Source organism: Dreissena polymorpha, chromosome 7, assembly GCF_020536995.1.
Source record: "Dreissena polymorpha isolate Duluth1 chromosome 7, UMN_Dpol_1.0, whole genome shotgun sequence".
In the NCBI taxonomy this organism is placed as follows: domain Eukaryota; kingdom Metazoa; phylum Mollusca; class Bivalvia; order Myida; family Dreissenidae; genus Dreissena; species Dreissena polymorpha.
Window position 1 is genome coordinate 17,102,114 of NC_068361.1, and position 15,184 is coordinate 17,117,297.

The window sequence follows — 15,184 nt, forward strand, 5'->3', positions numbered from 1 at the left end:
TAAAAGAGTGAATTTCTAGTAAACAACAATGTTTTACCTGCCACATGCACACAGAAATATACTAAAATAAAGTCATGGCAAGTGACCCTACACAGAACCGTGTCTTCAAATAAATGATGTTCATGTTTTAAGAGAGTATAGCATTGCACTCCAAAGAGATTTAGTATATTGTAACCTATAACTTAAACACTCACCTTGTATGAATATATTTTAAATCGCGATGTGTTGGAATCGTCTTGTAGGATTCTTGTTGTTACTTCAGCTCTCTTTGCATCTACTCTCACTGATTTGAACGTTTTGTCATCAATGAAAAAATGGCTGGAGAAAAATAGATAAAGAATATATTATCCAAAAATCATGACCTCAGCGCTCTGACTTAGACTTTTTAGTAGTAATAGTAGTAGTAGTAGCGGTAATAGTAGTAGTAGTAGTAGTAGTAGTAGTAGTAGTAGTAGTAGTAGTAGTAGTAGTAGTAGTAGTAGTAGTAGTTATAGTAGTAGTAGTAGTAGTAGTAGTAGTAGTAGTAGTAGTTGTAGTAGTTGTAGTAGTAGTAGTAGTAGTAGTAGTAGTAGTAGTAGTAGTAGTAGTAGTAGTAGTAGTAGTAGTAGTAGTAGTAGTAGTAGTAGTAGTAGTAGTAGTAGCTCTTTGTGTTCTTGTAACATTTTTGTAGCAATAAGATTGATGTGATATGTTTTGATAGGTATAACATGGTTCTAAGCATTAGGTTGGAGCAATTCAACGAACTGTTAGTACACGAATGAATCACCATGAAGTGCTTTGCTTTATCATAAGACTTATTTTAAAATTGATAAAATATTGCTTATCGTTATATCAATGAATAAAGAAGCTCTTTCGTGGCAAGTACAATTAATGTGTTTTCGTGCATTTACACCGTCGCATGTTTACAACCGCCATTCGGTCTCTATCTACAAAAGTTCCACTGAATAATTAATAGTGTGTCCTATCTAGGGATGTCACGATTCACCGGTAAATCGGTTTATCGCGGTGCATGTCGTTACCAAAAATACGCACCGCGGTACGGCGTTGCCGCATTAGCTTTTTAATCTAATTATTCTTTTATGAACACAGAGGATAAATACATAACAAATTTTGATAAAATTATCGTTTTGAAAACTGTAAAAGCGATTACAAAGGGTTAAAAATAAATAATCAATTAATATCCAGGTCAAGCAAGCGCTTCGTCGTGTAGATGTCTAACTTTCACGTTTAAAATACGAAGCTATACAAGCCTGTATGGTTCCGTATCTTTTTGAAAGTTGGGACCACTTTCCTATGCAAATAAGTTCATAATTATATTTTTTTTCCTTAGTATATCGTTCATTCAAAGCATGTACCTTCCGAATGATGTTTTTTAAGATAATAAATAAGTCGAGGAAAAGTCAGAACGCTACGGATATTTAATAATGGGCACCGCTGACTCCGCATTTTAAACCTGTCCTTGAAGCGTTCGATTTACACAGATTGTAGTCACAACATGGCGGACATTGTCCAAAAAGACGCGAATTAAAATAACAATGAGTATAAAATTGTGAAAAACAAGAAAGCGAAAAGTGATATTTGGCAACATTTTTGGCCTGAAACTTAATTCAAAGTAAAATCAATTAATTGATAATATTGCCGTCTGTTTCCATTGCAAACTGGACGTTAAAACGAATGGTGGAGGTACCTCAAATCTGAAAACACGCATTAATCGCCGTTATCCGACTCTCAGCAGGGCTACTAAATCCAGTGCGCACTAGGCAACAGATAAAGAGGATTAAACAAAACCTGTTGCTAAAAAAGCTGAAAACCCTTATGGTATGTTTGGTTACGATTATCCCTTTAATTCCACCCAAGCCATATGTATCACTAAATCAATTGGAAAATATATAATTGATGACAAGCGGCCAGTGCCAGATGTCGAAGGACCAGGATTATGATTATGACTTGGGATCCTCTGTACACAATCCCAGGCCGAACATACTTCTCCCAAACACTGATTTCCAATATTAATAAAGAAACAGCAGTGAGTTAAGTCTAGTCTTTCCTATGGCAAGACAGTTGCATTAACAACAGATGGATGGATCAGCCGAGAAAATGGCGAGTGGCTTACCTTGTCAATATCTATGCACATAGTCGAACTATCTTTTTTTAAGATGGCTTTTTGTCGGGAGATTTTTATTGATTAAGTATGTGTATGCATTATAATAAACAACGGGTAACTAAAACAAAACATAATAAATAAATAAATAAATAAAACATTGCCATCGAGCGCCTATGATCATGATACCAGTTTTTTTCAGATTATTGAGTTTAATTAAGTTGTATAACCTGTTATTCGGCATTTTTCTTAACAGATATACATTCTGTAAAATATCGCGATACGTATCGCGATACATTGTTGCCTTAGCACGATATATCACGATACGCTCACGGCGTGTCGTGACAGCCCTAGTCCTTACACTTATTAACAAATGCACAAACGAAACATCGTAGGAATAAAAAAGACAAAACAGGTGTATTATTTATGCTTAAAAGAGATTAGGAAATACTGACGTTCTTTGTCAATGGTTTCAATAATCAACTCTGAATTGGGTCATTGTATCTTACGAACAAAATATGATTGATGTGTTCGCATTGACGTACTGGGATTGTATAATATAATGTTCTGTTTATGAACATCATGAGTATTACATGGACTTGGTTGACAAATATTGAGCCACTTTGTCAACGTTGCCGTTTGTATCCTGATACATTTCTGCAAATATTTTCATCGTGCTACGCATTATCCGTGATTTTTGCAATGAAAAAAAAACAATGTTTCTAACGTCAAAGCATTCAGTAATCATATTTAAATTTTTCTAGAATGTCTTTGTAACTGTCAAATGTTTATTGACACTCATCCACACCAAAATGCAATGGTTGCTCTGAACATCAACATCAACATATAAATATCATTTCAGCATAAAGAACGTTTACGAACATGTTTTACTTATGTTATATTCCGTGTCAGTATATCACCATCTTAAAAAACTGTCAAGTATTGTCAACCACTTCCCAGAAAATTCGATGGCAATCGTCCGACGTCATGCTTTATTAATACTTATTACGTACTTGACATATCTTTACCGATAGAATCAAGTTCATTATTTTTCTTCGTGCTTAAGTTTATCTGTTAATGATGTTGTCCACCTCAACCACGATGCTTTGTGTTTGTTTTGCCGATAAAAAAATGCTTTGGGGATCTCTCAATATAAAGCGTGCAGAGCTTGATCGTGTACTCATGTACAGCACATTTTCACAGAGTCGTTTAAGATATATTGCGGTATACCGCCCGATACATAACCGAATGAGCCGGATCAGACATGGAACGATGCCGATGGTCAGAAAATGTGTCTGTTCCCAAATCGACACGAAGAGATACTCAAACATCCCGGTTTTGTCAATTTGATCTCGTGAGCAATCGGGAGCCCAATAGACAGCTGGTTTTAGTGACACAACTTTGTAATCTCCTCTGTGTCCATAAAGTAAACCGATAGCTGATATGGATTGTAACGGCATGTTCATTGCAATACATGGTCACATTATGTAGGAGACTTCTTATGTACAATTATTGTTCACTTATAAAAGCGTTTAATCTCCTACGTATGTTTTGCTGTGGCAAAATTGCATTCTACTTGTGCATGTTGAATGCATGGAATTGAATTGTCTGCATTGTTGATGTTGTTGATTCCAATACTACCCTTTCAATTTGTGAGTAATTTCCAAAGCATATATAATCATGATTTGTTTGCCATGTTACTCATGCGTTAATATATGTACCTCATCGTTATAAGAAGTATGTTTTGTGTGAATGCTTAGTTTAGTTTACACAAGCATGTACACCATATCCGGGTATTGTTAACAATGCGCTAACATGCGTCCCTGTTTGTCATCATATGTATTTATAATGAGTATTGTGTTTGGGGTTTATATTGAAGCGAACACCCAGAAAACATGCTTAATTTGGGATCACAATATATGCTACGGCGTAATTTTAGTGATTATGTTTTCATCACGATTTGTAATATTGTCAATGCAGATCTTTGTAATTACACAAACAAAACTTCATTCTAGCGATTGTCGTGGTGCATTTAAAAAAGAATGTCATGTGTTGAGCACTCAATGCAGCATGGCAATTACCGCGCTGCTATTTGGGTTGCAAAAGGTATAACATCTTTACCCGATTAGTCATCAACTGCATGTTCAAATGCGCTTGCTGCCTGACATATTATTCTTATAGAATATCCAATTTAAGAATGCGTTGAAAAAGTCCAATGCAATATGGAAATGAAATTGTCAACAACAACTGCACTTGCACACATAGTTGTAGTTTTTCATAAAATCTCAGCAGATTTCTCATTAAAAATTATAAAGTGTTGTAAAAATATATTACTACAAGCGTCTTAATATTTATAGGTGAATACACTCCTCACTTCTTTAAACGCTTCATAACTTGAAATGTTGAAGGCAATTATTACCCACAAAACGCTTAAGGCTTATGGTCGTACAATCGCAGCTGAACTTCATCAGGAACGAAAAGGACGAAGAAACTATGGAGTAGCTCAAAGAACAACCATTAGTCATTACCAAAAAGAAATTCTTATACAATAATAAGACAAAGGCAAAGAAAGTTCTTTTCAAGCATGTCACTATATTAGTTCCATAAGTTGGTCGATCCACACAGGAAATGGTATTCGTTTTGAAAAAATTCTGAACGCATTAAACAATCGCATTTAATTGAAATCGTAAAATGTGACGCAGTTCTAATCATCAAAATCATCATCACATCACATCATGCATGTATGATGCTGGTGTTGCATAAACTAAATATACAACAACCACCAATACTGCTGCTGCCAATTTAACTTCTACTTCTGATACTATTATAACTACTTTACCACAACGACACAAATCATTACTACCACTACTACTACTTCTACTACTACTACTCTTAATAATAATAATAATAATAATAATAATAATAATAATAATAATAAAATAAATCATATCAGTGGAAGTAACACGTTTTTAATAATAATCGTTCATTAAATGATCGCTAAGTAGCAATTAACAACCTAGAAATAACAATATTGAAAATAGACTAAAACAACGATTTTCGGATGATTCTTTAACTGAGATCAATCGTACATGTCAATTTTAAATGCATATAAATAAATAAAATAACAATAAGCTTGAAGCGCAAGTAAGAGGTGCGAGTCGAGTGTGTGATCTGTATAAATATGGGACTTGTGAAAATGATCTAATGACTGTATGGTTTTAACCTGTATACAATACAACATTTGACTTATTTAAGTTAATTTGGTGGTAAGTTTGGGGTTGTTTGAATGAGAATGGTGCTTGTACACAAATAATATTTTCTAAGCATAGTGTTTGTGTCTTAGACTAAGAATGATATTTTCAGCAGAACCATCATTTAAAATAAGGTCACCTGGCTATAGCAGCCACTTTGATTTGATCACTTCCCTTCACTGGCTTCTGTACATATATATTGAAAGTTGGATCAATTATCTCATATGTATGAAAATAAAAATATCAATATTCTAATATTTGTAAAATAGTAATACCTTTGGTATCATGAACCATTCTAAAAATGTAATCTATTGAATGTTCTCTAACTTTAAATTTTAAATATTTATTTTCCTAGTTTCAATCAGAAGACTTTCTTTAATACATTTGGTTATACACATTTCATTATGCATATGCCATATTTCATTAAATTAATGAGATTAACATTTATTCGAAGATATTGGATATAATAAATAGATATTTAAGTAACAACTTTTAACTTTATAAAGGTTTTTTTATTGTCAAACTTGATAAATTTCATATGATTAAATACATAATTTTCTTTCGTTAAAAATCTGAGTTTTTCTTGAAATATCATGACATTTTAAAATGCTTTGGAGAGTCCTAAAAGTTAAGAATTTTAAAATAACTTTGACTTCGATTGAAAACAGATAACAATGAATTCACTTTTAACGGAGATACATGTAGTTAGGACAATAAAAGTGGTTGGAACCAATTAGTTCCTCTATATGAATCGCAGGCTTAACGATTCGAATTTACGTTCATTGAGCTGCAGGAAGTACAAAATTGAGCTACAGGAAGTGCAAGAAATTACTGTTGAATAAGTTTGATTATATCCAATTGGGGAACATTAATATTTTATTGATCATATAATGTGAGCGTTCCTATCCTTAATCAAATGGGCGTATTACATTTGAGGTCGTTCCGTGCGGGTGTCTTACATCAATATAGCAATGCCATTTCGTTTAAAATTAAATTTAAATAAAATTAACTGTAAATGGATAATAGAAACCTGCCATAATAGCAACCGTCACTGTCAATAATTAAATTGAAGCTGAAATACGTTATTTGCATAACGCAACGTTATTTGCATAACGCAACGTTATGGCTTTCATATGCCGTTGAATCTGTAAATAAACCACACTCTGATCTCTTATTAGTTTTTGATTAAATGAATAACTTGAATTTATACTTCATCGCGGAATTTTTGTTACCAATAAATGACCGATTTAGCATTACATTTCTGGTAAAATATGCAAGTATCCGCCATGGGCGAGTACATGGATTGATGCTGTGCAAATGTTCTTAATTTTCAAACAATGTTCAATATATTACAATACGATATCTTATCATCAATAGTTCACTAGTTGAATGGATATGCCATCGGTACATTCATAGTGTGTACCTGTAACTAATGCATAACATTGATATACATTAAACAGGGCCGTATGCAGGAATTTTCGACTGGGGGGGGGGGGGGCAACCAGTAAGAGTGCGGGAGGGGTCTTCCCATGCAGGAGGGGTCTTCCCTCTAATTTTTTTTTAATTTTGCACTTTTCAAGGTGAATTTTAATGCTTAACAAAACTTGTTTTGTAATATAAATTCATAGAATATAACAAGTAAATCAACACCTTTCTGAAGTCTAAAGCTTTAGATTATATATATATATATATATATATATATATATATATATATATATATATATATATATATATATATATATATGCTGCATATATATATAGTTAAGTATCATAAAGTATGACTGACATATAACCATAATACTCTTTTCTCTTTCAATACAAGCCTCATCTAAGGTTTAAAAGTAAATTTCTAATAAAATGTTTATCCTCTACAACACAGTTTTACCATCATCAACACAGATAAACCCTCAAAATTATCAACAACTGTGACATAAAATTGGACCTTGAAACTTTTTCTATTACAACCGTTTTCCGTAGTTGTTTTACGGGACTATATCAGATATTGAGCTGAGTTTTGGTATGCGAGTCTACCTACATGGCCGAAAGATAAAGTGTGAAATTCGTTCCGGCCCATTTATATTTTGCGAAGGTATTGGCCTTGGACTTAAATTTTCACTATAATAACCGGTTTCCTGAGGGTTATTTTCGCAAGTCTTTCAGATATTAAGCTGATTATTATGCCCCGGTAGATTGGCATATGGGAATTGGACTGTCCGTCCGTCAGTCCGGCATTTCATTATAAAGATTTTTTCAAAACGCTTTAAGATATTGACCTGATAATTGGTGCGTGAGTCTCCCTACAAGGCTTTCGGATGAAGTATGACTTTCGTTATGGTCCATGAATTGTTTTGTGAAGTTATGGCCCTGGGACGTTGACAAAGAAATTTGCTGGGTCAAAGTAATGAATAATGTTCCATATCACCTCTCTAATTGCTTCCAACATTATTTGTTTTTCACAAATTATTATTCAGACCTACGACCTCCGGTATCGTGTGCTTCCATTCGATGCTTCTCTTTCCTTGGTCAATCAAAAAAAGTGTTACATCAACCATCGATAGATGAAGCATTCAGGATCACAAGCGGGAATTGACTGATAGGGAACTTGTGTACAAGGTCATAAAACATTGCCTAGGGGCTTATCTCCACTTATAAGTAAAATAGCGCTAATGCCCTTGTATATCAGGGACAATAAAACACAAATCCTCTTTTGTATTGAGGGGAAGTGTACTATGTGCCCTTTCATGAGAGAAAAATTGAGGTGTAATCATAAAGCTTTTTTAAATGAGCATATTATTTGTGGGTATTCATATTGTAAACATGTAATGTCAAACCGTTGGCAAAGTAGCAATTAAAAAAGAAGTTAACGGAAACAAGATAAATGACGATTTGTCAATTTATGAACCGTGATCATGTGAAATTCAATAGAGCTTTTAAGTCCATTATATAAATGCAGCTCGATGGATGTTGAAGGTTTTCAAAACTAATATTTAATGTGTCGTATGACGTCAGGGAGTTGTTATGATTGTTTGAAAATTCGAAGAAAATGAATTATGCATTCTTCGTCGACTGTTTCCCTCAACAAAACAATATTCATATGAATTACCCGTTCCGGCATTAATCATCAATCTCCAGAAACTGTTGTGTTGCGTATTTTATTGGGGGAATATTTACATCGCAAAGCCCAGTGATGAGAGTTATATGTTCGGCGAGTAAACTTTGAAATATAGAGTGACTGATTTCTTCGAATTCTTCAGTGTGTGTGAATTAGCAACAAGAAGTTCGCCTCAATTGAAAGCATGGTTATCTTATTTTAAATTATTGTTTGTTGACCTACATAATTATATGTTTCGTTAAAAGTAACCAACTAAACTACTTGTTTTAGATACATCCCGGCAGTTTGATTCAAAATATCAATGTCATGTTTCAGTTAATAAAAAGCACGCAGTCAATCCATGGCAGTTGTTCATTTATTTACAAGTATCAAGCTTGTGTATTTTGATCAACATTTTTATTTATTTGTTTAATGATTTAAAGTACGTTGAGAAATCCTATTTCCGACGTATATTTTGAGAACACATTACTGCAGATATAAGCCGTTGCCATTTTTTAGAATTCATAAATAAACAGCAAATCTAAATATAAACGTTATAGCATTGCTCACATTAGACCAAATTTTTCCTAGCTTTCAATGAACTTAACACAGTTTCAAAACAGTAAATGATTGCGTATACCATAATTTATCCTTGAGCGAAAATCTAAATGATAAACTTCCGAGCATTCAAATATATTTAGTGAACTTGCTTCAATCTTACGTCGGCTCCTATCTTGGATTTGCAAGATCTGTGGTCATGTGTTAGCTATACATGAAATCTCCAAATGTTGATGAAATTTATGAGTATGAGCCGTGAAAAGAGGGTTTAATGCGTTTGCGTAAAGTGTCGTCACAGATATGCCAGTGCATCCCGCACAAGCTAATCAGGGACGAAATTTTCCGGTTGTATGATATTTTTAGTTAAAATAACGTTTCTTCTAAGCAAAAAAGCTAGTTAAGGCGGAAAGGGTCGTCCCTGATTAGCCTGTGCGGAATGCACAGGCTAATCTGGGACGACACTTGACGTACATGAATTAAAGGCCCTTTTTAACAGAGCAAGGTCCATATTGTAAGCGCCAAAATTACCTGGCGCGCCTGTAATAGGTTCGAAGGTACAAGTGGCGATTGCATCCCGCGAATATTTCTTGGAATCTGATTGGAAGCGGCACCAGCAGAAATTTGGTTCCCGGTTAACAAATAGAGTACCAATAACAATGGAAAGAATCGACATTTTTTCTAGAAATGTAATCAATGTTTTTACCGTCCTGTGCTGTCTTAAAAGAGCTAATCAAATTCTGTAAGTATTCTTAGAGTGCATTACGTACCCGTAAATTGATTCGCTTACATTATAAAGGCTGTCAGCATCTGATTCGCATGGTAAAATAGTATATTGTGTGATTGTTTTGCTAATTGCTAAAGCATGGCCTACACGTGTACGAACAATGATCGTTTAGTCTATTTCATTTAATAGACGCTTGTCATTGCGAACAGATTGTATAATACAAATTTGATAAACATATACATATAATTCTGTACAAATTTAAGTAGCTAAATTACTGTTTTTACGTTTAATAGTAGAAATTCAATAATGAAAGATATTGGCTTATCTCCCTTTGTTCAGTGACAAATTGTTCTTAGGGGAAACATGCGAATTTAGGTATAAATAAGTGCTAATAAACTGTAGTTGGAATTGTTGATTTAAAACGCATTTTAAAGCTGTTTTATATGCAAATATGTATAATTTTACATTGGTAAGAAAATGTGCAAAGCCCTTGTTTTATCATTTGCTACATATAATGATTTCTTTACATTGTATATTTAATGCTTTCTTTAATACAAAGAGTCACATGTTGTGTCACTTTCTAGAGTCGTCTCTTTGAAACGATTCTAGTGAATAGTCACCACATTGGATTATTGAAAGAAAAATATATATGGTTGACTTTAATCAAAATAGATAATCGATGTTTGAAAATGTGACAATGCTTGCGGTATTTGCCTCCCTTATACAAAAGGCAACTTATTCAAGGAACTTTGTGATTATTTAGTAAGCAGCAACAGATTGAAATTAAAACCAAACAAATATTGTTTTTTCCTTTATTAATTACATTGTCACATATCCAACATACTTGAACATGTACGTGGTACATGTATTGCATTATTGAGAATGTCTAGGACTGAAAGATTGTTTTGTTTATTTCAGTCAATCGTTTTCATCATTTTCAACGTTTTCATGTAGCCATTTCACTGGACGCTGCGTCGTCACTGTTTTCACTGAAAAAATAAAGATACAAGAAAACGCATTGAGAAGTTACTCTATTAACCGATTAAGACAGTACATTAAAGATATGGGCCACTGACGGCCTGGATCTGACTAGTATTTTGACATTGAACGACAGCCCCTATCGACATAGCTCTACCTGTGTATCATTACATTGTGTAGGGTTGAATTCACATTCTGTGATTTATTTGACATGGTGTTGCCGTTTGCTTGTTTCTGTGATATAGCATCGTTTATTGCAATAGGATTCCACATTTTCCGACATTACGACTTGGAATTTTATTGACACATAGATTGCCAAGAATGTTGTTATGTCAAATAAGAAAACATGAAAAAACACGTGGATATATTGTATTAGAAAGACTTCTTGTTACAAGTCACACACATACTATCTAATTTTTAATGTGGTGATATTAGTGAAATTGTGTGTAAGAAAAAACATATTTATTAATATATAGAGGATATTTGTTGGTTTCGGTGGAATATTTATTTTATTTCACGTAATTTTTTTATAAAAATACATCAATTAGGCAAAACCAAAGTACCGGTACATAGATTGTAAGAAATATGCATAAACATTAGAAATTGTTTACAATCTTAACTGGGATCACAACAGCTTACCAAAAGACATTAATAAAAAACAATATTTAATCACAAACATAATACCATACACTATCAAACTCGATCTTAATCATTAATAACTTACATGTACTTGTTCACAGATTTCGGCTTGTTTTGAAGTTTGTGATTCAATGCTTTAAATTGATAAATTTAAACGACATATGACTAAAAAGCTCCAGAATAAAACAAGAATGAAATTAAAGAAATAAAAAAAAGTAAAAAAAAAAGTTAACCCCACCTGGGATCGAACCACTGACAATTGAATTATGAACCAACACAAATATTGAGTTGTGATGATCGGTGTTGCTATAAATATATTATCGGTTAAATAAACTGCCGCAACACCCCTTAATTGATCGATAAGGGTATCTGCAGTATCTGCAGCCGGTGTTAATATGGAAATATAAGTAATTAAAAATGGAAAATGTTCTTACAGCCAAAAATAATGCTGTAAAACTCTCCAGTTTAACTGTTGATCAGTATTAACTAACTAAGAAAACCCATTTTTTAAAATGATTTGGTGTCGGTACATTATCAAATATTTCAGTCTTAAGCATCTAAAATAAATAGATGTTCTCGTTTAAGTGCCTGAGGCACATACAATTCTTATGTTTATAAAAACGGACATTGATTGATAAAACACAACTTCACCAAAGATAATATTTTGACACGGAATGTACCTTCAGTTTTAGGTGTGGCTGTTGGCAAGAATGCGAATCAGACGAACGGGTCTAGTGCGAGTCTTGCTATGGATGGACGGACAGACACGTGTTCGCAGACAGCGTCCATTGCCGCAGAATGGACGCTTGATCTGACTGAGAATTACCAAATAGAAGAAGTGTCGATATATGCTGGTATGACGTTACTGTTTTAATATCTTAACGACATAAATACGGAAAATGCATCGGCTTACGTCATAAACCATGTTTTACTGATCATGACAAATGGATATACAACGTTATCATTTAATTCATTTACACTTGCATTTGCAACTTGTTATTCTGTTAAATCTATTTTCTATTGCGTTCCAACCTTCGTGAATCAAGTAGGTTGATAAAGTAGAAGTGCTGCTAAACATACTGGTTCCTCGTATAATGCAGCATAACGCGTTTTGAGGACCTCATAAACTTTATAACTTAAACACACACACACGCACGCATGCACGCACGCAAGCGCACACACGCGCGCACACGCACACACACACACACACACACATACACACAACAAAGAGATAATTCAGGTCGACTAGGAAAGACGGAATGGGACGCATTGATCAGTTACATGGTCTTTTTATATTATTGAAAGTGGAAATGGTTTGAAGTTATGTTTAATAATTAATACTTATAATGACGATACCACCGACCAAGGTCCATTATTCATACTTGCAATTAAGCAAACTAATGACGCATGTTACATTATTAAAATCTAGATTAGTAACTTAAAACTTGTTACGTCTTCGTAGTAATTATCTGATGTTACTGGGAAGAAAAACATAACTCTGATCTGCAATGTAGCAGAATTATGAGTCTTTTAATTGAGAAAGTCAGGTTAAGCCTTGCATGGCACAACTCCGTATCTGTACAACCACTTCAGTTATTCAATTGAAACACTTGTCTTTGAGCACATGTGCTAATGGGAGGTCAGTGACAATAGCTTAAACATCCTACCAGCAATAAAGCAGATTTATGCCAACGTTAAAAAATCAAGTTTAAGGTTCATGTACAACAGTACACATCTCTGTATTTATTACACGTCAGTTCATTTATTCGAAAAATTGATGTACCTGTTTATAATGACAATTATAAAAGTTGAAATAAAATCAATCTTTATTTGTTTGTCATAGATTCATATTTATGATTTAATTGACCTGGTGAACAAGCCTAGCAAATTACAATTCATCAAATATATTATCATCTACTCTAAATACGTTAATTATCGCCTCTCCTTGCGAGCCTTATAAATGCTGTTCTCAGTCTTTTCGCGTTGTTTATTTGGAATTTTTTAACAGCAAGATTTGTGTGCCTATACATATACCATCGAGTGACTTGTTAGTGTAAAATATTGCTTTCCTCATGAATAATGCTAACCGCTTGATTTAAAACGTCTCTTTAAACCTGACGGAATAGCTGAAAACAAGAGCGTTGCATAAATGGTTGGTTAGGTCGGCGGTAATATAATTTCATTTTAATTGTTTTCTAAACAAGCTTTTTTATGGGTAAAATATTAGCTTTGCAGTTTTAAGAAACTTTCCAACAATTTTCATCTCCTACGCCGCATTTGGGAGTATAAACTTTTGTTCTTGGAGTCTATTTCTTAATTTTTAAATACTCGAGTTTAAAACTGTATGAAATGTGTTGATACGCTTTGGCCGAAGATTGATAAAATCCTTACAAACACAGAAGTATGGTCCACACATGTTGTTCCAAAATTGATTATTTACTAAATTGGTACTTCACAGTGTTATTTACTTGCATTAATCTCATTTATTTTACAGATTATGAAGCTAAATCCTATACAATCGACAAGGGACTTGCACTTGGGAAGTACAAGGCAGCCACCATTATGAACACCACTACATCCAGCGAAAACACGTGGAGACCCGCCAGCAACGGTCCGTACAGACATATCCGAATAAAGGCGAACCCACAAAATCAACCTCTGAAACTCTGCGAGCTCCAGATAACAGGATCCCCACAACCAAGGACACCTCGTGAGTAAATGTCATAGATAAAATAAGTATGTTTCTGGCCAACTGTATGTGATATAAATCCTTTTAGGGGCGAAGCTTTATATGTAGCATCGCGTATGAGTTGACATAGACGTATTTTTAAGTCGATGAACTCCAATTACGTTCATAAAGTAATTATCTTTGTATTAAATTATGATATATTGGAAAGAATTATTCGTATCAGCTTGCGAACTAAGCAATCCTAAAATTGAAACTGAATGACATTTCATATGCAGGACATTCCGCACCTATCATTTGTAAGGCAGCAACTGCAATTTGTTAAAAGAAATATCACATGTTATGCAACTTAGGGACGTATGAATCTTGCCTGATTCTTCCTGTCGGTTTATCATATAATATATCTATTATCTTATTTCATTGCCCCATACTTATTTCAAACCATAATAAGCGTGTTGAACAGCCATCATTTTCTTTGACATTTTTCTTAGTCATGGCCGAAAACAGTGCGATATGTCAAGTATGTTTTATGTGATATCAAAGTAGGCCCTTAATGTAGATTTTCCTGAATTAAGTGTAAACATAGTGTTTATTTAACCATTTTACGTATGTTTGTTTCTCATACGGTTGACGTTTGATCATTGGTTCCTACTTTATCAATACTATTTTCGGGTAAATGATATTTTAAACATGTATTTTTATTGCGTTCTCATAAGTTACTTAATAACATGTATGGACAAGTCAAAAGTGCAATATTATATACAATGTACATCGAAAATATAAAAGTATGTTTGTTTTCGACATGTGATATCCGGGAAGATTGAACATGTGAGAGTAGGAATATTTCCGGTTTGGCATCTGTACGAGAGGGCATATATCATTTTGACTGGAATTTGACGATGATGCATATGTCCTAGTAGGCATTTGTCTGACATTACTATCTCTCGGTTTTTGTTGAGAAAGTCGTCCTTTGTTCAAAAGTTCGTCTGTCCGATATTTCTGCCTAGATGCTCTATTGTTTTGCAGTGAGTGTCGTCGTTAACTTAAAGGCTCGACTGTTTGATACTTCTGCTTCGCTGTCCTTATTTGTAGCAGTGTGTGTTTTTATTCTTTTAAATGTTCACTTACTTTCAAAATTCCTGCATACAGTTTATAA

At 33.7% G+C, this 15,184-nt stretch overlaps 1 protein-coding gene across 1 annotated transcript; it reads left to right on the forward strand.

The window, feature by feature from the left end:
- The first annotated feature begins 9,649 nt into the window (after positions 1–9,649).
- On the forward strand, positions 9,650–14,116 carry LOC127837151 (uncharacterized). The gene is made up of 3 exons (XM_052364035.1): positions 9,650–9,740; positions 12,029–12,196; positions 13,837–14,116. Exons 1-3 carry the CDS (start codon positions 9,695–9,697, stop codon positions 14,058–14,060), a joined length of 438 nt encoding a protein of 145 aa, XP_052219995.1. The 5' UTR covers positions 9,650–9,694; the 3' UTR covers positions 14,061–14,116.
- The last annotated feature ends 1,068 nt before the right edge of the window (positions 14,117–15,184 follow it).